The sequence below is a fragment of the Phalangium opilio genome, unplaced genomic scaffold (assembly GCF_054372755.1).
Source record: "Phalangium opilio isolate 3A_F unplaced genomic scaffold, DU_Popi_V2 ptg000045l_1, whole genome shotgun sequence".
In the NCBI taxonomy this organism is placed as follows: Eukaryota; Metazoa; Arthropoda; class Arachnida; order Opiliones; family Phalangiidae; genus Phalangium; species Phalangium opilio.
The window spans coordinates 2351691-2376768 of NW_028324168.1; the positions used below are offsets into that span (position 1 = coordinate 2351691).

The following is a 25078-nucleotide window of genomic DNA, read 5'->3' on the forward strand; positions in this document are numbered from 1 at the left end:
AGATTATGCTGAGGGGAAGACTGTCGAAAGCGCGGTCTAATTCCACCCTAATTTATAATAACGGTCCTCGTGGTTCCCCCATACGATTTTCAGATAAACAATTTGTCCAGTCTGTTAAGACGAATGCAATTAAAGTTAGGGCGTTATAGATTTATTAATTGGTTACTATATGGTCGTCTATGTTGGGTGGAGATATTTTCGTTTATTTTGTGAGAGGTATATCTAGTGGTATCTATTTGGTATACTTTACGCCCTTTAAAGGATCAAGGATTTGGGATGAGAGAGGTTCAGGTTATAAGGAGTAATTGATGGAGAAGCAAGCAAATATACAGGGTGTTTTCTTTAGTCGTTTTCGAGTCGAAAATGAAACTTCTGTGACATTTTTCCTTATGGGAAATCGTTTTCGAGGTATGATTTTAAGCGTGTTTTTAGGGATGACCTCCTTAATTAAATTAGAAATCATTGTCTAAATCAGTTTCTTAATTAATTTTTAGGGGTCATCCGTAAAATACTCTGGACAATATTAACTTGAAAACAGTGTCCCTTAGGGCAAACAAAATGGAGATAGAAGTTACATTTTCGACTCAAAATTAACCAAAGAACGAATATCCATCAGACCTTTCAGGTTATGATTTGAGTATTTTAGGGATGACCCCTTAATTAAATTAGAAATCATTGTTTTTCAGTTTCTTAATTAATTTTAAGGGGTCATCCGTAAAATACTCTGGATGCAATCTTAACTTGAAAACAGTGTGCCTTAGAACAAAATGGCGATAGAAGTTACATTTTCGACTCAAAATTTATTTCCCAAAGAACGAGCATCCCCCATGTTTTACGACCCAGACCTTTCAGAAACACCCTGTATACCATCAGTCTTCAATAGCTGTCACTTCCCCAGCAATTGGACGCTATTCAGTCTTTCTGAATGAACTGTCCATGTTGGGTCAGTTTATAATCCCGTTTTCTAATAGCGTTAATCGAACTTTGGCCGGCAAGCTTTCTTCCTCGAACTCGATCCAAACGTTGTCGGTTCTCCGATAAAAGGTTTCGAACTCCATAGCCAAATATTGATCGAAGTTTAATCGAAGTAGGGACCTTTTGGTTCTGTTCGGGGTTATGTCTGTGTGTGTAGGTGTGGGGCCATTGGCCCCTTCCGCGGGAATTTTACGTTAGTGGGCGGGTTCCTATTCAGTTCCTCCTATATATACGCATCCCTTTTGAGTTTTGAAACACTAATTGTCATAGATCAAATTAATATTGTTTTGAAATCAAGTTTTGAATTGAGATTCTGTAAAACGATACTGGTAACGAATGGGGATCGAGGAGGTGAAGGTTGAAGAATTGATTTATTATACCCTATAGGTTGTTTTGGAATTTTGTAATTAATAATTTGGCTCGTTGTAAAATTCTTTATTGGTTGAAATTTCGCAAATCACCGCGTGCATTTTTGGTTCGCTCTCCAGTAAGCATAAGTTTATTAGATATTAAGTATGACATTTCCTAAACTTCGTAATGCTAGAGACTTACAGCTCGAGCTAGTTCGAGAACCACGCCAGAATTGACTACACTCGGTTAATTTTGCAGTCCATCTATTTTTATTTAGTCTGTACTAGCCTTTGACAGCGTCTTACCAAGCGTCGCTTTACCTCGAATCTATGACCTACTTCAATCACTTCATGACAACCTCCAGTTTGTAACCATGACAAACTTATGTTGAACATATCTTATGAACTTATGCGCTATAAAGGGAATTAATTTTCAAGTTCGAGATACGACCTTTTTTCATCGGAGAGAATATCCTACTTGAATATTAAAATACAACTTGAGTTATAAAATATTCAAATATTCATATCTTTCGGAAAGTTTAACTTATTTGTATTTGCGTCCACTCGCGACGTAGGTTATATATACGTTGGTGAATTAATTTTGATTCAAATTTTCAAAGACTTATCATCGCATCACCTTCCTAACATATTCCATCTTATAACTTGAATTCTTGTAAGAACCTTGAGGACAAGTTGAATATCTTATTTTTAGTAAAAGCAAAGCGTACACGGTGGGTGAATAGTTTCTTTAAAAGAATTTTCGAGTATAGAAGGCCGCGTCACGTGGAGTATATTTTCTTTAGCCTTTGGCTAACCCGAGTGACTTTTTGGTATATGGATAGATTCCCAAGATTCTACCTCGCGAGTTCTTTTTTCTTTTAGTAAAGGCCTTTTAAAACTGGCATCGCGCATGAGTGAACCAATGAGGCTTTAAATCGAATAAAGACGTGTATATATATATATATATATATATATATATATATATATATATATATATATATATATATATATATATATATATATATATATATATATAAGGGTAAGATGGAATGATACGGGAGCAAAATGTGGCTTTGGAAACTTTAGTTCGAAAGCAAACCGGGAACCGGGTAAGAAATCAAGTTTCCTACAACATTTCATGCCGCAAACTCTTATTTCACGCTGCAACGGATAAATTTTCCCTCCAAACCTCTTCGTGGAAACCTTACTCGTCTGTCTTAGCTACGCCGTGTGTATGGTCTGCGTTCGCATATGTACAAACCCTGCGCGTTGGACAGACTGCATGCCTGTTATTGGAAAGTAGTTATTTTTATTGTTGAGGTTTTTCTGCGAAGCGGCCTATCACTTTTTTTTATTGTTAAACCTTTGTATCCAGCCAGCGACAGATGTTACAAATTTATTTTTTATATTTTGAGAAAAACGAAAGGAGAAGGTCCCCTCCGTTTAAACACCTCCTTTAATATGTTTTCGATTTATTTTACAAAGAAGTGATATGTAGTTTATTAGGGAGAAGGTATAAATTCATTTATCCACATTTCCAGCTCTATCTCCAATCCAAACGTATAGTAGGTCCGGAGTTAATCCCCGCCGCCTCTAAATTACAACCAGCATCTCATTGGTTCTTGAAAACTCACGTCAGCGCGGCGACGCGAATGACGAAAATTACAATCATATTTTCCGAGTGAGGAGAGTGTAGCGAAATAGCCCGGTCTCCTTTTACATCCACCCCCTGTATTTTGAAAGGGGGACTGGGACTATACCTTCTCCCTAATAAACTATAGATATCGCTTCTTGATGAGCTAGGATATTTTGACGTTAAATTGCTAGTTTCTATATCAAAATAATAGGGAGAATAAAAATCCTTCCGCAATGATTGTTAATTTTGGAAAGGAGAGAAAAGAATTTAGATAAAAAAGAAAGGAATAAAAGGGTTTTTGCGAATAGGAAGAAATCCGGGATGCTCTGATAAGATGAAGAAGAAGATGCGGGAATGGGGGGATTGTTGGATCCGGGGAGATCTCGCTCTATTAGATTCGGCGTGAAATCGAATTTTCCTTCAAGCGTTTTCAAATTAGGCGACGGCAAAACGATTTGCGACTCTCTTTCTCCGTCGAGAGAGAGAGAGAGAGAGTGTGTGTGTGTATGTATATGATCTGGAACAGGCGTAGAAAGATCATCTTTTCTCCTTAATACCCTTGTTTTCCAGACAGGGAACGCGACTCCGTAATAAGAATGCAAATATATCAATAGCCGTTGTTCAACTATTTAGAGTTAATACGCGCCTAGTTAGCTGAGTGGTGGGTCTACGCGCCTTCCTTAGTACTTAACTCATTAACCGATATAACTTGAAAAATAAGTTTTTGGCGCCTTTTTTGATGTTTCTTTAATAACCGTGGCGGACCAACTGTTCCGATTAATGGTATTGGAGGGATTGTATAGAGGTAACTTAAGGTTCAGTCATCTAGACTTTTCTAGTTTTCTTCAAAGTACCCAAGATGGAATTAGGAAATAAAAGGTAAGGGTTACCGAAAAAAGGCCTGGCGTTAATTAGAAGTCAAAAGGCTTTACGCCGAGCACGTGGGGGCCACGAGAAGAACTAGTTGGACCCGAATCTTTTTCAAACGGAGCCAGCTACCGAGCTAGCTAGCTAGCTTACCTATTCGCGCCAATCGTCTTAATTAAAAATAGAAAATGTTCTTTTCGACAAAATCGTTTCCTAAGAAATTTACTAGCCATCCGGATTGGTACCGAAGTACTTTAAAACTTTTTATATCTTTTTAGCGAACTTTCTTTTTTATTTTATTTTTATTACAAGATTGGATTTACACTGAAACGAATTTCTTTAATTTTATCAAATAGGAATTAGAATTGACTTGAGATACTGAACTGATAAAGATAGCTAGAATATGATTGGGCAGTTTATTTTTGTTTTTGTTTATGCGGGGATGTCATAGTACCTAGAACAGGGCCGGAAATAAGAAAATAATTCTTATAGGACATGTGTCCAGTGACCCCCTGTTTGACTGGAAAATTTATAGGACATTGTGATTGAAGTGTGCAAAAATAGTGACGCTTCTCCGTTGTCAAGCTATCAGAACTTCGGAAAATTTATTGGTCAAACTGTCCAGTGACCCCTTTAGTTTTTTTAAAAAAATTATGGGACATTTTAAAATTTTGTTGGACAATGTCCAGTGTCCTGTGCTTATTTCCGGCCCTGACCTGGAAACCCCGGAAAGGTCAAATCCTTTTTTTTATTTAATAAAATCTGCAACAATCCTTCTTTCATTTATTTGGTAGTTTTTGAAAACGGACATGCATTTTTAAACTTCAAACAATTTTTGAATTTATTTATTTTTTTCGGCCCATGAAACTGTCCTTTTGCCAACCAACTTGATGAGTGTGAACTGATCCGTTTCGAACGTATCTATAGATATCTAAAACTATTTTCCATCTCACGGACAGCTAGTCTAACAGACGATAGAAAAACCAGGGGAAAATATATAAGAAGGGATAAAACAAAACTGATTCTAAGACCCTTTTTGTCTTCAAGACTACAGCCCCTATACCCCCAGACACAACCCTTATAGCTAGACGCTCGTATAAAGACACCGTAAGGACATTCGTATATTTTTAGACACGGGATACCGTATAGTAAGATGGCGAAACATTGAATTGGCCCTATTGGGTATTTATTTGTCGAAAGGATGTATGGTAGGAAGGGAGACGTTTTTCTATATCGTTTCTTTCGAGGTATTTTTCGGTCGAGAGAACCACGGATGGTCGCTCGTAGATTCGAACCCGGAAGGGTTATAACACCGCGGCGTTGACAAAAGTGAGGATTATTCGATGTCCCGATTTTACCATTGATTCCTTTCTCTATATGAGCTCTTAAAAAGGGATCTTCCCTAAAATTGTCTTGAGAATTTATTAAAAATATCTAAAAGGTATAATGAAGAAGTGATATCTAGTTTACTAGGGAGAAGGTATAAATTCATTCATCCACATTTCCAGCTTTATCTCCATGGTCCAAACGTATAGGTCCGGAGTTAATCCCCGCCGCCTCTAAATTATAACCAGCATCTCATAGGTTCTTGAAAACTCACGTCAGGTCGTCAGCGCGACGACGCGAATGACGAAAATTACAGTCATATTTTCTGACTGAGGAGAGGCGAAATAGCCCGGCCTCCCTTTACGTCCCCCCCTTGTATTTTGCAAGGGGGACTGGGACTATGGCGCGCGGAAACTTAGGCATCTTATACCTTCTCCCTAATAAACTAGATATCACTTCTTGGTATAATCCGAAAGATAAATAGATATAACAATTCCTGTATTTTAATACTTTTAAAATGACTCTTTCTCTTTACTAGTATCGTATCTTTAAGACCTTTTTAATAATAAGAATAATGAAAAAATAAAAAGAAAGGATTCTAGGTCGCCGGGGTAAAAAATGAGGTGATGAGAATGTTTCAAATCTAGAAGGATTTCGCTTTGAGCTTATGCGTGGGATGAAAGTGATGGCCACAGACGGCGCCGATAAGATCTTCTAATTCTTTATGAAATCCCCAACACCCAAGCCTTTGTTAAAAAAAAAATAAAAAGATCCGAAAAAAAAAAAGAGGAGAAAAAGGTTTTATAAACGAGCTAGGATTTATGAGGTTGAACCCCTTTTTTACTCACTACCATGGCTGTAGTTCTTTTTTTGTGTATATATATCCTCTCTCGCTCTCTCTTGGTCCCAAATAGCTTGCACTATCCCTTTTTTATTCAAAAGTTTTTTAAAGAGTTTAAAAAACAGGGGAAATCTGTCCCTCGGCAATTTTCCTCTTACCCGCCTGTTTTTATCATCGTGAGTTGATTTAATTTAGCTAGGAATATTAAATAGGCTGAGAATAGACCATTTAAAAAAAAGGGGGGGGCGCGGTGAAGGAGCGTTTGATTGAAATAGGGTTAAGAAGATGGAATGTTGATTGGGTGTATAGAGGCAAAGACGATAGATATAGCTTCAAATCTACCAGAAGTTGCTTTGTTGAAGCCATATCTAACCTCTTTGTTGTCCGGCTTAAGAGGGGAAGGTGGTCAGACACCAGACTTTTGAAAAGGGGCTAACATTTAATTGAATTGTACGTTATTACATAATATATGGCCTCAAATTAAGATATCTCTTTCGTTTTCTCTGAGAAAAAAAAATCTAGTTTTTTATTTAGTACCTTTTTCAATTTATTTTAGTATATAAAATATGCATGAAATGTTTTTATAAATTCAGTTTTATTTCCCCCCCCCCTACTCTCTCGCTCTTCCCCTACTCTCAAAATCTAAGATGCTACAGAAGATGAAACGAATTCTTAAAAGGGAAAAACGCCGTATCTTTAGGTAGGATTAAATTATAAATTACATCCTTTTTTGAATTTATAAAGAGGACTTCTTCGCAGGGACTTTAATCCAGCGATAAAGGATTGAAGAACCCTATCCTCTAGGTTGTTACCAATACGCGTTGTTTATGGTAATACGTTGGAAGGTATTTTTATCCATTCTCTTAAATTCTAACCTTCCCCCTTTTCTCTTTATTAAATGGGTAAATACGAACGGAACTTTAAAAAGAAGTGATCCTTGGGCGCGAGGACGGTAACAACCGTGCATGATTTTTATGTTCGCCAGATCGAAAAGCGGGGATGCGGAATAATTCGAGAAACTGAAGCTTGATGGGGCACTCGCCCTCCTTGCCCCCTCTCTCTTCTCTTTCTCCTTCTCTTTCGTTCGCCCACCCTGTATTTAGTTTTCTAGTTTTGTCATCCCTTAGCCTTGCCTAGCTCTGAATCGAGAAAAACTAAAAAATGCATTCGCCAATTCGTACTAGCGAAAGCGAATTGTCGGTATCTTTTACGATGTTAAAATACAGAGATAATTGGTTTTGGCTTTTAAACTAATAAATGTAAAGGCGAGAGGTTGGATACTTTGAGGATTTCTGTATTGGATTGGGGGTAGACGTTATATATTGAATGTCGTGGAAAATAGTGAGCTTCCTCTTGGGTTAGTGGTAAGGAAAAAGGAAGTTAAGTTGGCCCACTAATTAAGACCACTCTTCTATTTCTTTTTTGGGGGATGGAAGGGGCCAAAGGGGAACTTCGTTTTTATATTTTCATAAAGTCTTTTATGATTGTTTTCCGACTGAAATTAATTGACCATAATTAGCGACTTATTTGAATTGGCCCCTTCTCCTTTTTTGCTTTGCGTTTCATATAATTAGTTTGTCGTGTCATCTTTTTGATCTATGGCCGTTCACGCGTCAATCGTTCTGCATCTGATGGTTTGCCGATTTTAAAACTGTTCTTTTTTGAACAATTTTCCTCGTTTTGTGTTGCATCAGATAAATAAGTATACAAATTATTGATTACCGAGAAAGACCTCAATTTTAAAAAAGAAAACAATGAAATTGTATTGGAATTGTTTTAATAGAAAAATTAATATTGCATCACTTTCGTGAGAATCTTATACATACTGACATGTGGACAAATGATTTACGTTTAATATCTCATGGAAGATATATTCGATTTTTATACACTGTATATTGTACTCTTTCGTTAGGTTTAGCGTATGCTGGTGCTCTTTTTGGCAGTGTAGACTTAAACACGATAAAGGTGGCGTACAAAATAAGAGGGCTCTCTGATCTCTCGTCCCTGAATGATTGGTTATTTACCTATTTACGAGTACGACCAACTTCAGGAGTGAATAATTAAGGATAAGGATGTTATGGACGTATTCTACGGAATTGTTTGGATATTTTCCCGCCTTTGATATAAGTAACGCGTTTAGGTCAAAATGCGTTCGCGAGATTTTTCGTTGGAATCGTCTATATGCGGGATCTCGATTCAAAGCTCGTGCAGACTTTATTCCCAGCTTTAAATTACTTTTAAGATGTATTGTTAAAGTTTTAAGGTGTAGTAGCGCGCGGTTTTAAATGGTTTGGTCTATATATTCACCTCTAAAGGTTGCGGGAAGAACTTTAGTATCTAGCTCTTGCCGAAAACTCACGTCGCTTCGGAATTAAAAAGAGCGTACACGGTTGTTGTTGCCGGGCCAAACTTGGGCGGCAATTTAAAGACGGCATGCAAGCTCGTATAGTTGCTGATTGGGTTATTTTCGTGGTTTATTTCTACACCGCAGCGAGCTAACTTTCTCGCCCTGGTATTCTATACTTATTTTAAATGTTGGCGTAAAAATAACGGGACACGTACACGAAATATACCCTGTACTATATATATATACTTAGTTTCCCCTCTAATTTTCAGGATCCTTTATTTGGTACCGTACCGCTCTCGGCTTAATTCGGTAATGTTTAGATTAGAATTGAGGTACATTTGCGTGTAGAGAAGCTCAGACTTTTCTCTCTTGCGCAATCTAGGTTTGTTATTTAGACTTGCGGGGGCAAATACATGATATATTTTGGACTTTTCGGGAAAATTCATGATATTTATTGGACTTGTTGGGAAAATTCATGATAATTTTTGGACTTGGCGGGGACAAGTACACGATATTTTTTGGACTTGTGGGAACAAATACATGATCTTATTTGGACTTGTGGGACAAATACATGATCTTATTTGGACTTGTGGGACAAATACATGATCTTATTTGGACTTGTGGGACAAATACATGATATTTTTTGGACTTGTGGGGAAAATTCATGATATTTTTTGGACTTGTGGGGAAAATTCATGATATTTTTGGACTTGTGGGGAAAATTCATGATATTTTTTAGACTTGTGGGGAAAATTCATGATATTTTTCGGACTTGTGGGGAAAATTCATGATATTTTTTGGACTTGTGGGAACAAATGCATGATATTTTTTTGGACTTGTAGGTAAATTCATGATAATTTTTGGACTCGCGGGAACAAAAACATAATAAATTTTGTATTTGAAGGCAAAAATATACGATAATTATTTGGACTTTCAGCAACAAATACATGATAATGTTTGGACTTGCGGGGATAAATACATGATAATTTTTTGAACTCACGTGAACAAATACATGATAATTTATCAACGTAACGTTTATTTAATATAACGTAATAGCAGCTATACCAGCCTTCGACTGTATTACCCTGTATTGAAGGTATACAACTATTCTCTAAACCAATAAAACCCCGACTTATCTTGATCAAAACCTTCCTTAAATGGCTAAATAATTATATTTACTCAGCCTCTATAAGCTATCATTTCTATAAAAATCAATATATATATATATATATCTTTTTGGTTAAATAAACATCCCATTCACTGAGGTCATATATATAATGAGTTCAAACGAAAATACTATTATATAATAACCCTTTTTATCCAAAACCTATTTAAACTAATATATTAAATAAAATGAATTGAATTTACCTTGAAAAACGTATAGAAATATAGCGAGCCCGATAGCCCGCCCGTAATTTGCAGGCATCTCGGGAGATGTTTGGTTAGATTTTTAAAAAGTACAGTTTCCAAAATACACCAACAAATATACGACAGTTTTGTGTGTGATATTTATACTTTATCAAACAGCGTATACATTTAAATAAAAGGCGTCACTATCGAACGGTTCTTTCTATATCTTTTTAAATATTAACTGTAAAAGCGTATATAATCGAAAGTACGTTATAAATCGTCCCAAACTTTTATCGACAAAAAAGGAATTGAACGATGGTCACTTTTTCTTTCCCCCCGGGCGGGGAATGAAACTGCGATGGTCGCGAGATAAGTCCGACTATTAACTAAGAACTCCCGTGGTCCGAAAACTCTGTTCCGATTCCGTCAAAGCGAGACCCAACTCTGAAGAAACTCCGGTGGCAAGAGTATAGTCCGAGGAGAGAGTATAGTTGCCGAGTTTTGCCTATGCTCTGATCCTGCGCCGACGACGTTAACTCGGTATACCTTTTCTCCAATATGCCTCTCTCGAGCCAGTCTCTTCTCTCTCTCTCTCTCTCTCTCTCTCTCTCTCTCTCTCTCTCTCTCTCTCTCTCTCTCGTGCTCGCGCGGACTTTAGCCCGAGCTCTTCTCTCCCGAAAAAAGGCGGGTCTTTACTCTTTTGTGGACGGACGAAATTGACACGTGCTCACGTGCGCCCTCTAGACAATTTTTGGGGGGCTTTATGAGTTTTGAGTTGTATATAGTTTTTGGGAGACGCGCGGGAAAGTTAGGGTTAGGGGTCACGCTCGCGTCCTCTCTTCTTGTTTAGACTGTATCTTTATGGGGGTCTAGGTCTATACTATATGGGATTCGGGGATTCGTCGCTCGCTCGGGAGCAGTCCATTTTCCCGTTTTTGGTTGCCCGGGCCTAACCTTTTCCACCACCTCCCCTATATCGTTTTTTAACAATCATTAACTGACAAATTTTATATCGATTTTTGTATCGTGATGTTGTCCAGCATGAGGTTTTAACGTATAACGTGACTGAAGTTCAGGATTTGAAGTTAATGCGGTTAACTCCTTAGATGTATTGTAGGGTAAAATTGAGCAGGAAAATACACTTCATACTTAAATCAAGAAGGGATATCTAGTTTATTAGGGAGAAGTTATAAGATGCCTAAGTATTCGCGCGCCATAGTCCCAGTCCCCCTTTCAAAATACAAGGGGGGGGGCGGTAAAAGGAGGCCGGGCTATTTCGCCTCTCCTCAGTCGGAAAATACAAATTAATTTTCGTCATTCGCGACACCGCGCTGACGTGAGTTTTCAAGAACCAATGAGATGCTGGTTGTAATTTAGAGGCGGCGGGAATTAACTCCGGACCTACGTTTGGACTGGAGATAAAGCTAGAAATGTGGCGAATTTATACCTTCTCCCTAGTAAACTAGATATCGCTTCTTGCTTAAATATATAGTTTTTGAACTTCTGATTCAATTTTTCCTCTTTTTTTTTCATGAGTTCGGAATTGATTTTTATCTCTCTCTCTCTCTCTCTCTCTCTCTCTCTCTCTCTCTCTCTCTCTCTCCTCTCTCTCTCTCTCTCTCTCTCTCTCTCTCTCTCTCTCTCTCTCTCTCTCTCTCTCTCTCTCTTGATGATCTATCTCATTCCTCTCTATAGTGTTCATGTTGGGGGAAAATTTTAATGTCGTATAGCTTATTCTAGGGTCAATTATGATGTATGGTACGTGCCTTAGACCCTTTGTATCGTCTCACGGCGGCGCGAGGAGCTCTTTTGTACTTATATATATTATGCGCCAGGGTGATTTCGTGATTATTATTTAATGGTATAATTGGTCCCTTTAGTCATCGAGTATGTTACGATGTAGGAAACAGAAATGGGCTGGGTCTGATTTTTAGGCCAATTTTAGATCGTCCCTCCCACCCTTACCGGCCCATTGTATTTTCGGTGATGAGTAACATTGTATGGAATTTAATTAATTTTTACACCCTGATAGTTGGAGTATACCGTAACACATTGTACCTCGTTATAGTAGATATTCCGTACAGTAATTGCATCTTGTACATCGATATGGTCAGGGATAGATATAATTTTTGAAGTAGGAATGGAGAACAGAGTAATGTGGGCGCGCGTCAAAGTCCCAGACCCCCTTCCATGGAACGGAGGGGTATGAAAGAAGAGGCGGGTCATAGCGACAGAAGTAAAAAAGGAGTATGTATTTTTCGCCGTCCCTGTCAGCAACGTCATCAAAACGTAGTTTAAGTCAGCCAATAAGATAATTTAAACTGTTCGTTACGTGTTAGAAGGAGGGGCTCTATACTGGGCTATGAGTCGGACTGAAGTAAATACTAACCGTTCTCCATTCCTTCTTCTAAAATTAAATCTATCCCTGATATGATACAGATATTCCGTCCAGTAATTGCACCTTGTCTATCGATACAACAAATATGGTAAACTATTACGCAAATATTACGTTAACTTCTTTGTAATTCTTTTTTTTTTAAACGAACCAAATATAAATTCTTTATTTATTATCAAAAATATATGATCTGAAATCACAATAACCCTCGAAAAATCACTCCCATGTTCGAAATAACCTTAAAAACGAGTCGGCCATAACTGGGCGAAAAATAACTTGAAGAAAAATGTCTTTTAGACTTTATTCCTTGAAATATTTTTCTTTCATTCTTTCTTTCTTTCTTCGAAACCAAAGCATAACCTAAAAGCTGACTATATCTTTCTTTTTTTTAAAAAAATAAAGAATACTCGAAAGTTTTCTCCTAAAAAAGAAGAGCCAGATCTATAAGAACAATTTCAAGAGATATCGACGATCTTATTGGGATGTCCCTGTAGCTCCTTAGAAATATATATATATTTTTTTTATTAGTTTCGAATCCTTTTTGGCGTTGGAGAGAATGACTCCGACCGTCCGAATCTTAGGAAATAAAGTTAACTCGTACGGAAAAAAAAAATAGACAAAAAAATTGGATAGACGCATTGCGAATCCGGGTATATATACAACACACAAGAAAGGTGCCGGACCAAAAGCATGCGCCACAATCGATGCTATATAGTATACTTATTTGGTAGCCTGGGTTTATCAGATGAGATGGTTTAACTGAAACTCTGATCACTAATTATTATACCTTGAGTTTTAATTCAGGGAGCCCAGCTGTCCTATAATTTTTAAAAGATCCTTCATTTTTGAACCTGTCTTATATTATCCTATATTGTTGACTTCGTATATTATATATGTGCATTTTTATTTCTATATTTTCTATAAAAACACTTTTTTTCTCCTATAAAATCCTATAATTCCTGGAAAAAAAAAAATTATATTTTTCCTATAAGAAATTTAAATTATTGACTGGGCTCCTTATGTATATTATTTATATATTAGATTATTTTGATGTCGCCCAAGTATCTCATTTACTAAATTGGCCCTCTTTCTCTATACTGAAAGATAAAAATAAAGTAACCAACCGACTTGTGGTTGCGCGCTAAACGTGACGCGAATTGCCAAATATGATTGCCGTTCATTTCAACTTAAAATTGCAATGAATTATATTTAGTTACTCTCTAGTTTACTCTTAGGTAACAATTAGGTATAAATATTATAGCAGTCTCCAATTGAGACGAGAATTTAGGCCGCCTCGTATAAAGGGTTGCCTATGATTTGTATTGGTTAAGCCTTTAAAGAAGACTCCCCAGCAGCCTCAGTTGCGGAAGTTTTCTTATATAAGAGGTTTTCTTTGACACCATCCTTGCCATAAATGACACTACATTATTGCATTCCTTTTGCAATTGCTTAAAGAGCGTAAGAAGAAGAAGCAAAAAAATAAAAAATAAAATTGCTAGATATTGAAAAAAATTACGTTTTCTAGACCTAGTTGAACATTTTTCAAATTGTTTTTATATTTAACAGGGGGGAGTTCGGTTCCAGGCTGTGTCTTCTTTGTTTTTAGAAGAGAAAAGGGAAGAAATTTTAGACATGTCCACGCTGTCTTATCAACTGATTGTCAACATTTTATTGCCCCAAATTCTTGCGCTTTCAATGATGCGGAAGATGCAATTCCTAGTTTTATTTTTTCTTTTATTTTTCGTATCTCAAATGGTATTATTTTCATGGTAGACGTGCCTAACTTCTCTATAGTTTATATTTCATTTTAAGGCCTTTTCAGATCCGATAAAACTTTTTGACTCATTTAGATGAGTCAACTTGAGTTGAGTAGGATAGTTGGGTCGTGTGAACAGAAGTTACACACCACCAAATTAATGAAAAATTGATCACTGACCAATTTTGCTGACTTAATTTTTTAACCCATCTAGTTGAATTAAATGTTGTATCGTCTGAAAAGGGCCTTAAATATGAGTCAACTTAAGTTGAGTAAATTAGTTAGGTCGTGTGAACGGAAGTTGAAGAAGTTGAATCACCAAATTAATGAAAAATTTATCACTGACCAAATTTTCTAACTCAACTTTTTTGACAAATCTGTAGTTGAATCAAAAAGTTGTATGGTCTGAAAAGGCCTTCTGCTGCACACCAATGCCCATAGGTGCAGGGTTGGCAAGTTTTTGCCAGGGGTGGAAAAAACCGCGGTTTTTACCTGGTAAAAACCGGGTGGCAAAAACTAATTTTTCCGCGGTTTTTACCGCGCGGTTTAAACCAGGTTAAAACCGGTGGCAAAAACCATTTTTTCCGCGGTTTTTTCCACTTTTTAAGTTTTTTTCCAGTTGCTATGTGAAGTATTCGACTAATTATTCGTTAAATATTCGCGAAAAACCTGGCAAATTTGAATACTAAAAATTTAATAGAGTAATAACCACCTCAAATTTAAAAATTAAAAATACTATTGTTATTTTTCTAACATAACAATAACAAACATCACGAAAATGCACTTAAAACTCGCTAGTATACCACTTTGTAACCATGAATTTAGTTTTTGCCGGTTTTTTCCGTTTTTGCCGGTTATTACCGGTTTTTTCCACGTGTCCCGGCAAAAACTAGTTTTTTCCGGGTTTTTGCCAACCCTGCATAGGTGCAGATAGCCTCAAGGCGAAACCTTTTTTTCGTGTAAAACCAGAAAATTGAGGTGATTGAGCAGGAGTTATTATACAGCTATGATATTTATATATGTGGGAGGGGCTAGCGGAAATTAGCATATAAAGTTTCTAGTATCATCAAATTATGCTAAGGGTTAAAGGTTAAGGCGGACTTTCAGTAGATTATAAAGTAAAATTAGTTATTTATACATCAATCCATGGTCTAACAATCCGAAAAACCAGTTATTTGCCAAGGGTTAAGTAACTTATAACCTCTAACCTTTAACCCCACCTATTTTAAAGGAATCAACTGTCTGTAAAACCGCGATTTAGAGTGAGATATCTTTAAATCTTTTTAATTCACCAGGAAGTAAAGGTGTTTTTATTTTCCTTTTTGAAGAACTAAAATTAAATGAACGTAATCACAGTTTCCTCATCATCGGAAAATGATTTTTCTTGGAAGCAATTTTATAATCTAAAAGTCAATCTCTCTCTCTCTCTCTCTCTCTCTCTCTCTCTCTCTCTCTCTCTCTCTCTCTCTCTCTCTCTCTCTCTCTCTCTCTCTCTCTTATGGGAAAGAGAGGGAGAGCTCTCTACTCCCAAGGGAGACAAACTGCAATTTAAATGTCTTTCGTAGTATAGTTCCTGGAACAAATAATATAAAACTCTAAGCCTTTGTCTCCCGTAGCGAGATTTAATTATTGATGTCGTGATGGTGTTTGTATGTATGTATGGAGCCATACTAGCTTGAACTTCTATATGTATAAATGTTTGCCTTCGTTTCGGTTTAACGCAATTGCCGCCGCCGCTCGCGCATTGAGCGTACGCCTTGATGTACGATGCAAGCTCGAGAACGTTTATAACTCCTTAACAAGCTAATTAACATCGGGTCCCGCATTAATTCGGGTATAGCTATAACCCCGTTGGTCTGTCTCTATTGGTCCAGAAGGCGTTGGTTTATATATATTTATGCTTATGTTTGAGAGGCAACTTCTATTAATTATCGTACGTGATGGAACTTTGCGTGTGCACTGTGACTGAATGATTGGGAATAAACTACTATTTATCCTTCGGATTATACACGCTTTAGTAGTTTATCTATATACCCGTATTTTAGGTGGTTTTCTACTACATTCTGAGGTATTGGGTTGATTTAAAGGGAATATGAAATGTTTCTTATTCCGTACGTTTCTTATATTTTAAAATACATAGGAGTTTCTCTCCCAATGGTGTTCTTTTTTCAAGGTATCATAAATTGTATGTTTCAAAAAAGGGTGGTATAGATCCGAAGTACAGTGACGATCGATTTTGAGTCGAAAATGTGACTTCTATGACATTTAGCCACAAGTGACACCGCACCGTTTAGAAGTTAACGCACCGTTTAGAAGTTAATCTGAGGTGTGATTTACAGATTCATTAATTTATCATTTTCTTTCAGTTTCTTATATTAAATTTAAGGGGTCACCCATAAAATACTCCGTAACGGTGTCCATTTTGTGGCAAAATGGCGATAGAAGTTACATTTTCGACTCAAAATTGATTTCCCCTTGAACCATCACACTCGTGTACTTCGTTCCTATACCACCCTTTTTGGAATCCCAATGGTATTTTGTTCCATGCGGTTTCGTATACAGGGTGTTTCTGATAAGTCTGGTGGCTTAAATTAAGGGGGATGTTCTTTGGGAAATCAATTTTGAGTCGAAAATGTAACTTCTATCTATGACATTTTGTTTTCGAGTTATGATTGGATGGAGTATTTTACGGATGACGCCTTAAACTTAAATAAGAAACTTATTTAGACAATGATTTCTAATTTAATTTAATTAAGGGGTCATCCCTAAAACACTCGAAAACAGTGTCCCTTAGGGCAATCAAAATGTCATAGATAGAAGTTACATTTTCGACTCAAAATTGATTTCCCAAAGAACATCCCCCTTAATTTATGCATGCAGACTTATATCAGAAACACCTTGTACATTTACTATAAGGAATACTCTCGCTACACAGTGTCTAATATCTAGTAGGTATACCAAACAGTAACTCTAGCTTCGCTTCATCATCAGAAGGTAATGGATTTGCGCCTATAGCGTAGGTTTTAAATAACCTAATACCGTAGAGGGACTTTTACCGTTTTACGTAACGCAACGCATCGTATCGAAATACTCGGTTGGTTTCTAGTGGATCAATCATTTACTATTTAACCGCGTCTCCTTCGCAATCGCAATGAAAGGTTTATTTCCTCCATAGAATAATGAATAAAACGTTCTCTGATGGAGATTGGGGTGGGAGGGGGAGGGAAGAGAAATATAGAGGAAAAATAAGGTCACAATTAAAAGACGCGGCAGATTTTCCAGACAGTCTCTTAATAACAGTCATTGCTGATGGCAGGAAATACGAAATAAGTTGATTGCCTCCGTTGTGAATTGACTTTTCGTAGAATATTCGCTATATACGATCTGCAAAACTAAATTAAAAGAAAGATTCCTCGATGGATTTATTTATTTATTTTTCTTTTTGCCTGTATGATCTTTCGCCATTTTGATTTTTTATTTAGTTTTTCAAAGGTTGCGCAATAAAGGCAGAGGCGTACGAATACCTTATGTTAATTCTCGTAAGAAAGAAAATAGTGCTTATACCGAGTATAGATGATTTAATTGCCCACGTACTCTATGGTACTATTAATTATTTCCAAGTAATTTAAAAAAGTCAAGGTTTCCCAAAACCCGAATTAAAAAAAAAAGTAATAATAAAATAAAAATTCTAGTTTCGACTAATTAGTGAGTGTGTGGATGGGTAAAGTGCTATGCCCCTTTTTTTAAAGAGATTATAAAAAAAGAAGAAAGATTAAGGATTCTAATTTTTCTTAAAATGTAAGGGGAGGAGGAGAGAGAGGAGAAGATGGAAGAGGAACTCGGTTCAAAGGTCGTGGCCTCTTCTAGCTCTCTCTCTCTCTCACACACTCACTCGCGCCAAACCGTGAAATCCAACGGATCGAAATCTCTTACCGACCATTAATTTCCGATTACGAAACTTGGGGGTATTTTTTGATGCTACGATTCTTTTAGCGAGTTTTTTCTTTCTTCTCTTTTATTTTAGGGAGACCCGAGGTTGGCCTAGCTTGCCCCCCAGAAAATAGGCCAGTTCGGACTATCATTTTTAAATTTTAGACACAAATAAATAAATGTATTGTAGAGTTAAGATACACAAAACAATTTAAGAACAAAAATTTGTAATATTTCAACACATGGATATAATAATTTAGAAATTATATTAGATAATTTGATTAACGACTTACTCCGGTGTTGAACACGCAATTACGTTGGACAAATTACTCCTCGTAACGTTTAAAGTAATTAATTTTAATTTAAGACAAGTTAGCCCAACCGTTAACGGAGTGTATGTATCTGTGTATATATATATATATATAAATGCGAACTTATCTCTCTCTCTCTCACACTTTCTCGATGTAAGGTGGAACCATCTTCTCCAAGTGGGCGAAAAAAACTTGTGTGTTTTTTTATATATGTATTTCTTTGGCCTGGTTTTTTCGATCTCTTTCGGAGTCTCTATGCCAAAGTAAAAGTTTTCTTTTTCTAACTTGGAATGGGACATAAGATGAAAAAAAAATAAAATAAAAAATGTTGGAATGTTTTCACGCCATGACAAGCTAAAGATTTATAAGCGAGGCCTCTTAATTGACCAACTGATGCTCTTTTAAATCCTCCAGGACAATTTTTTTCTCTCTCTCGCTCTCTCTTGCCTCTATCGCTTTTTGTTAAGCTTAATTCTTCATTCTAATTAGTTAGTTTTTCTTTTTCTCGACCTTAATTCTATTTGACCTTCTGTTAAGGATATTGTAACATTATATTCTTGTTCGTTTTCTATCTATTAAACTTAATTTGGGTTTTAATTGTGGTTGGGGTTAGGTAACACCAAGATTAGTTCTCGTCTACTAATTGTGGTTGGGCTTTGGTAGCGCCAAGATTAGTTCTCGTCTATTGTTACGTAGCATACGTTTATGAGATATGTTTCATAAGTATGACACTACTTACACTGCTAGAGACTCACAGTTCGAACTAGTTCGATAACGACAAGCCAGAATTGATTGGCTACACTAGGTTAGTTTTGCAGTCCATCTACACCTATTTAATCTGCCTTTGATATGCAGCGCCTCACCAGGCGTCGCTTTACCTCTTATCTATGAACTACGTCACTTCATGACAAGCTCAAGTTTGTAACCAGTGACAAACTTATGAACTTATATACCAAGATTAGTTCTCGTCTACTAATTGTTGTTAGGGTTAGTTTTATATCTATATAAAAGAATACCAATAAGGACGAAACTTGATCTGTACCGCGTTTGACCCTAATTATCTGTAAAGGTTTGTGGTAAATATCAAATTTACATAATTCTTGTTACATTTTCGGTTCTAGAAAGAGAGGAACGGTGTCCTTGTTGGAACATACAGGGAGGGACAAGTAAAAGGACCCATCGGTATCTGTCAAAATTGCGTAGCGTTCGGTATAAAATAGTCTATAGATAAGCTTAGGTAGTTTTTTTTGGGGGGGGGGGATCTAGAATTTCGTCTGCTTCAGTAAGAATGGTGGGAAAAAGTGTTGCCTAAAAGCTTGGATGTATACTGGATAGTAGTTTATCATATTTCGGACCCAAAGAGACAAGTTTTTTTATCAAAGCCGTCGTGTTTCCTTTGGCGGAGGCATTAAAGATATCGTTTAACGTTATAATTCATAGGGGTGAGCCACCTTCTCCCTAAGCCTTTGCGCAAACTTATATACCGTTATGTTAGTTTATTATATATTTTTTTTTCCTTCTTCGCTGTCCCTCTAGTTTGATCTGTTAGGGCATTTTACTCCTTTTTCATACGGAATTTACTGTGATATTAGGCTTAAAGATGCTTAGGTTTTTACCATCAAGTTTAGGTTTAAGGCCTGTTGTATATTTGAGGTGAAATAGACTTAAGGTTTGGCCGGGTCTTCTCTCAATCCATCATTGGTCTTACTTTTAGGGTGTGGTCCTCACTCTCTCTCTCCCTTGGAAAAACACCTATTCAAAACCTAAACTCAACTCAGCTGTACAATTTCCCTCCCCCCCGGTCTTCTGTCACCTTTAGGGTACCAGTTTTTAGGCTGTACATGTTTACACTATTTTTTTTTAAATAACCTGCCAAAAACTTCCCTGACCTCGTGCAAATAAATATTTTTAAATTTAAATTATATATATTTTTCCTAATTTTAATTTTAATATATTTTTCTGGTATCGATTCTTGAATTATTTGCACTCGCTCATTTCCAGCCCTAGTTCTAATTCCGCTATCTTGATAGTTCGTCTGCTACTAAAAGAAGTATTTTTATGTCGGAAACAATGAGATAGAAATTAGCGCGATGCCGGGAGTGTGGCGCACTCCTGTAAGCCAAGCGTCTGGGCGGCAAAGTTTGAGGGAATAAGACACATGTCGGCGATCCTACCCTACAGGTGCCGACTGCCCCGTGTCCGCCGGAGGTGACTTGACCCCCACACCCCGTCCGTCACCTCCCAAGTAAACCTCATATCCTTCCCCTGCTTACACACATACTGCACCCTGAATAATCGCATCCTTGCCGCGGACGTAAGAGCCCAATTCGCATTGAAACCTCAAAAAAAAAAAAAAAAAAAAAAGAAATTAGCGCTTTCTTTACGAACCTTGGGAAATTCCAAAGCATTCTTTCATGATTTGCACTCGCTTATTTCCAGCCCTACTCCCAACTTCTGAACAGGGCCGGAAATAAGAAAAATTTCTTATAGGACATGTGTCCACTGACCCCCTGCTTGACTGGAAAATTTATAGGACATTGCCCACTGGAGTGTGTAAAAATTGTATCGCACCTCCATAGTCAAGCTATCAAAACTTCGGAAAATTTATTGGTCAAACTGTCCAGTGACCCCCTTAGTTTTGAAAAAAATTATAGGACATTTTAAAATTTTATTGGACAATGTCCAGTGTCCTGTGCTTATTTCCGGCCCTGCTTCTGAAATCTGAATCCGCTTTCTTGATAGTTCGTCTGCTACTAATAGATGTCGGAAGCATCGAAACGTATTTTAAAATAAGTAATAATCTCGTTTTGAGTCGCGTTAATTATCAACGAATGCCTAAATTATTCACAAACTAAGATTTGACTTCACTTTCGACTTTCAATTGGGTCAGTTTAAGTTTTGTTTCTAATTTTAATTAACTTTTACTTACAGGAAGGGATGGCCCTAAGCCTTGGCCTATAATAGGCTATAGTTTGGCGATTTTAGAACGCTAATATTTACTCGAACGCGTGGGTTTAATTACTTTAATACGAGGCTTAATGGAAGATAGGGAAAACTAAAAAGGTCAAAAGCCTTCTTTAACCCACAACCCACTCCTATTTTTATAAACTTTAGGGCACCCAATGTAAAATATCCGTAGACTTTAACTCTGTAGTAGGTTGAAGACTGCCCTTACTCTACATAGTTTTTCGTATATTTTGACAGCAGTTATTAATCATATTCACTAATAAGAATATATATATAAACGCAGTTTACAAAGGGTGATACCAAATTTTCGTTGTCTTTTTATACAACTTAGGGGCGTTTTACGGGGGTCAACATTGACTTTAACTAAATATATTTGATCCAGAGGGTGTTCCTGCTATTATGTATACCGGAGTTAATTTAGTATTTAAACCAATCCCTTTATTGTTTCTGTTCGAATGTACTGGTATTTTTGACCTGGAACTAATTAGCCGTTAAATTTGTGAAACCGTGTATTTTATATGACCCAATTATTATTTCAAATCACATATTGTTTACCTAAAACGTATCAAAACTCTTGTAATACAAATTTTTACAGCATTACCTCTCTCTTCCTACCCCCCTTTGCGGCCCTGCCGTCATTATTTAAATCCCTAATCAAATATTTACAAAATGTGCATCGCGTCGCGTCCATATCCTCACTATATATATTCTATGTATGGGGTTGGACATTTCCCAAGGTTTTCCCAAATACCTCTTGATCCATAATTTAGGGAAACTAGCAACTGTATGACCCCTTAACTATTTTCCATATAGAAATCGTTGGTCGGGGGTCCGGGGGCTTGTAGGCGAGCGTGAGTTTATTAGTAAAGGATTTCTTTATTTTAGCAAAGGCTTAGGGTATAGTATCCTTCGGTTTATTTCCGTCCACTTCATTGATTATTCGATTCACGTTCCGAAAGAGTTACCCAACCAACCCTTTCAACCTTCCTTCCACTTTTTTATTTTTGGTCAGTCGAAGTTAGCTATAGCTCGCGTGCGGTTATTATCATCTTAATAGGCCTTTTTCCAGGCGATTTTGATCGCCCCGAGGCGCTTGCGTCACTATAAACCCCTTCTTCCACCACTTATCACACAACTAGCCTCACTCCCCCGCATGTATTTGAAAGATAAATTGTAGTAAGTCCATTTTTAAAATTGGAAATAATAGTTAGGACAGGGATAGATTTAATTTTAGAAGTAGAAATGGAGAACGTTAGTATTTACTTCAGTCTGGTCCGACTCATAAAGCCCCTCCCTCCAACACGTAACGAAAAGTTTAAATTATCTTATTGGCTCACTTAAACTACCTTTTGATGACGTTGTTGACGGGGACGGCGAAAAATACGTATGCCTTTTTACCTCTGTCGCTATGACCCGCCTCTTCTTTCATACCCCTCCATCCCGTGGAAGGTGGTCCGGGACTTCGAAGCGCGCCCAGATTACTCTGTTTTCCATTCCTACTTCTAAAATTAAATCTATCCCTGGTTAGGAGAAGTGGGTAGTTGGTATTACGAGTATTGGTTTCAAATTATATTTATAATATACTTGTGGCGGTAGAGAGGGGTGTTGACTGATATCCCTCCCTCTGGGCCCGAGATACTGTAAGAAGAGACTGATGAGCGTCTGTTATTTGAACTGAATCGAACTATATACTCTATTTCGTTGACAATCTTCCAATACTCTTTATGATTATCGTAACATTTCTCCATTTTATGATAGTTACGATATTTTAGTACTAAATATGAATACTAGAGGGAGGTGGAACTTACCGACGGTCGTGTGATGAGATAATCATGGCCTGTTCATGTACAGAAACGCGTTATTGATGTCCGGAGATAGCGAAAACCGCGCCGCGTTTTGGCTTCACTCCCCCCTCCTCATCCCCCCTTTAAGATAAGAAATCGAAGGTGACTCTCTCTCTCTCTCTCTCCTCTTAACGTCCTTCTCCTCGCTATTTCTCTTCGTATCTCTCTAGCAAAGGCCTAGCAGCGATAGCTGGTTTCAATCCCCGAGGTAAATCATATCCCTGGTTTACTCGCTTCCTCCAGGGACCGTATTTAAAGTTTTGCTTTAGATTTTCGACCTCTTTCAAACCATATGTATGTACGCGTATACTCTTCTTAAGAACTCGTTGCCAAGGGATACATTTTAGTATCTACCCATAAGCTATTTTTATCCGAGATAGTAAAGGTGTTTTTTAATAATCGAGTAAGTTTAACCGGGTCCAGATGAGAAAAATTCGATACGTCGGTATTACTTAATTTTTTATTAAGTGTTTAAGGTCGTGATAATTTTTAAGTTTTAGGCCTAATTATTCAGGGTGTTTCTGATTAAATTAAAGGGCGTGTTCTAAGGGTCATACTAAGTGGTATGCTTCAAAGAACACGAGGTCTACGATACTTACCTACGGAGATGGGCTCCCAAATATGTCATGGCTATTTCCTTGTTTTATAGGTGGAAAAAATGTTTAAGACCCCATATTTACTTTACCTCAGTTCTCACTACCTCAGTGTTATAGGCCTCATGTTCTTTGAAAATTACCACACAGTTAGACAACCTCTAACTTATGGCAGACTTATCAAAAAAAGTCCTTATACTTTTCAGTTTAATTTAATTTTAAAATAACAAATTAATTTCTAGGCGTTTTTTTTTCTTTTTAATAACTCCCACTTAAAATCCATTTTTAAGGCGTAAAAAAATATTTCATATTAATATTTTCTCATCTATAGAAAACTCTTTGAAGTTAAACAAACCCCCCACGCGTCATATGACGTTTTCTTTGTTATTTCTGGTCCATTGTTTCACCCACACGTAACGTAACGTTATAAGAAATTGCGCCACGGGGTTAAACTTTAAGAAATTCGCTATTAAATTAAAGCTTGTACGCGTTGGTGGCATCCCCCGAAGAAAATTGCTTCTTCTTCGCGAACGCCTAAAAATTAAATTATATTCTTTAAGTAGTATCCCTGTCGAGTTACTCGGAAATCTTTGGGGCGCGTAGCACCTGCCGCGTTTTCTTGATGGAGGGAGGAGGGAAAGGTATCAGGTGCGAGCGATGAGGTGATGTCCTTTGATCCCTCTCCTATAGCTCACCTTTTCTACTACAAAAATCCTTCGAGATCCCTTACTTCTAAAATTACATGGTTACTAGAATACCCTGGTTGTGTCTAGAGGAAAATTTGCGATGTTGTATCCTGAAGAGTTTCCACGTATAACGCAAAGACAAATAAATGAGAACCGTTTCAAAAGTTGGAAGGGCGGACATGATAGGGTCAAGCATCGATTGGGTACGTTAGATAGGGGCTTCAAAGTTACCAGTTCGCCAAATTTGGTCACATAACGATGGTCGAACATCGGACTCTATTCCCCCCTTGACTTTTGAAAGCCATGGGAGTCTATTAACGGAGGTTTCATTCATCTTTAATTAGATCCAAACCATGGACTCTATAAACCATGGTTACCCATGTGTGTGTATACCTTTTATCTTCCAACCTAACCTATCCAGGACTCTCTCTCGCTCTGTATATATTTTATATTATCTATTTTTTGACCCCGCCCCCCTTTCCCCCTCTCTCGCTCTCTTGCGAGCCCGGGCCTTGTCATTTTCTATGTGTCTCCCCGGAGTTTATGTCCACACACACACTCACACTCTGGTACGCGGGCTTGAGCGCTCGTCTCCCATTTTAACGTTTCTCGCACATTATACTTTATACTCCTCCTCCCCCTCCCTTGGTCACCTATATTTTTTTCGGAGGGGGGCACCTAGAGCTATTCTCAGTTCCTTTTTGAAGCCCCGAGGTATAGAAGATCAAGCGGGCAGGAACTACATACATAGCTCGAATGCCATCTATCTTTGTCAGCGGGCTTAAACGTCGTCGAACCCACTGCACTCTCTTTCTCTCTCAAGTTCTGTTTGTTTTTCCGTCTTTCTTTCTTTCTTTCTTACACCACCACCACCCTTTCTCTTTTGGCGCGAGATCGACTCTAT

The 25078-nt window shown here is 37.4% G+C and overlaps 1 protein-coding gene and 1 long non-coding RNA gene across 5 annotated transcripts in view; one reads left to right on the forward strand and one right to left on the reverse strand.

The window, feature by feature from the left end:
- The window catches only part of LOC149676685 (uncharacterized), a 58848-nt gene extending 48580 nt beyond the window's left edge, over positions 1 to 10268 (reverse strand). Inside the window, exon 1 of the mRNA XM_089837749.1 lies at positions 9711 to 10268. Coding sequence (XP_089693875.1) covers positions 9711 to 9768 — 58 coding nt within the window. The 5' untranslated portion in view covers positions 9769 to 10268. The remainder of the gene's footprint in view (positions 1 to 9710) is intronic.
- The window catches only part of LOC149676684 (uncharacterized), a 198422-nt gene that overhangs the window by 73651 nt on the left and 99693 nt on the right, over positions 1 to 25078 (forward strand). Inside the window, exon 1 of one of the 4 annotated variants that reach the window (XR_016366512.1) lies at positions 20813 to 20969. The exons of the other annotated variants lie outside the window; for them this stretch is intronic. This is a non-coding gene — a long non-coding RNA (uncharacterized LOC149676684). Of the gene's footprint in view, positions 1 to 20812; positions 20970 to 25078 lie in introns of those variants that run through there. 4 annotated transcript variants of the gene reach the window in all.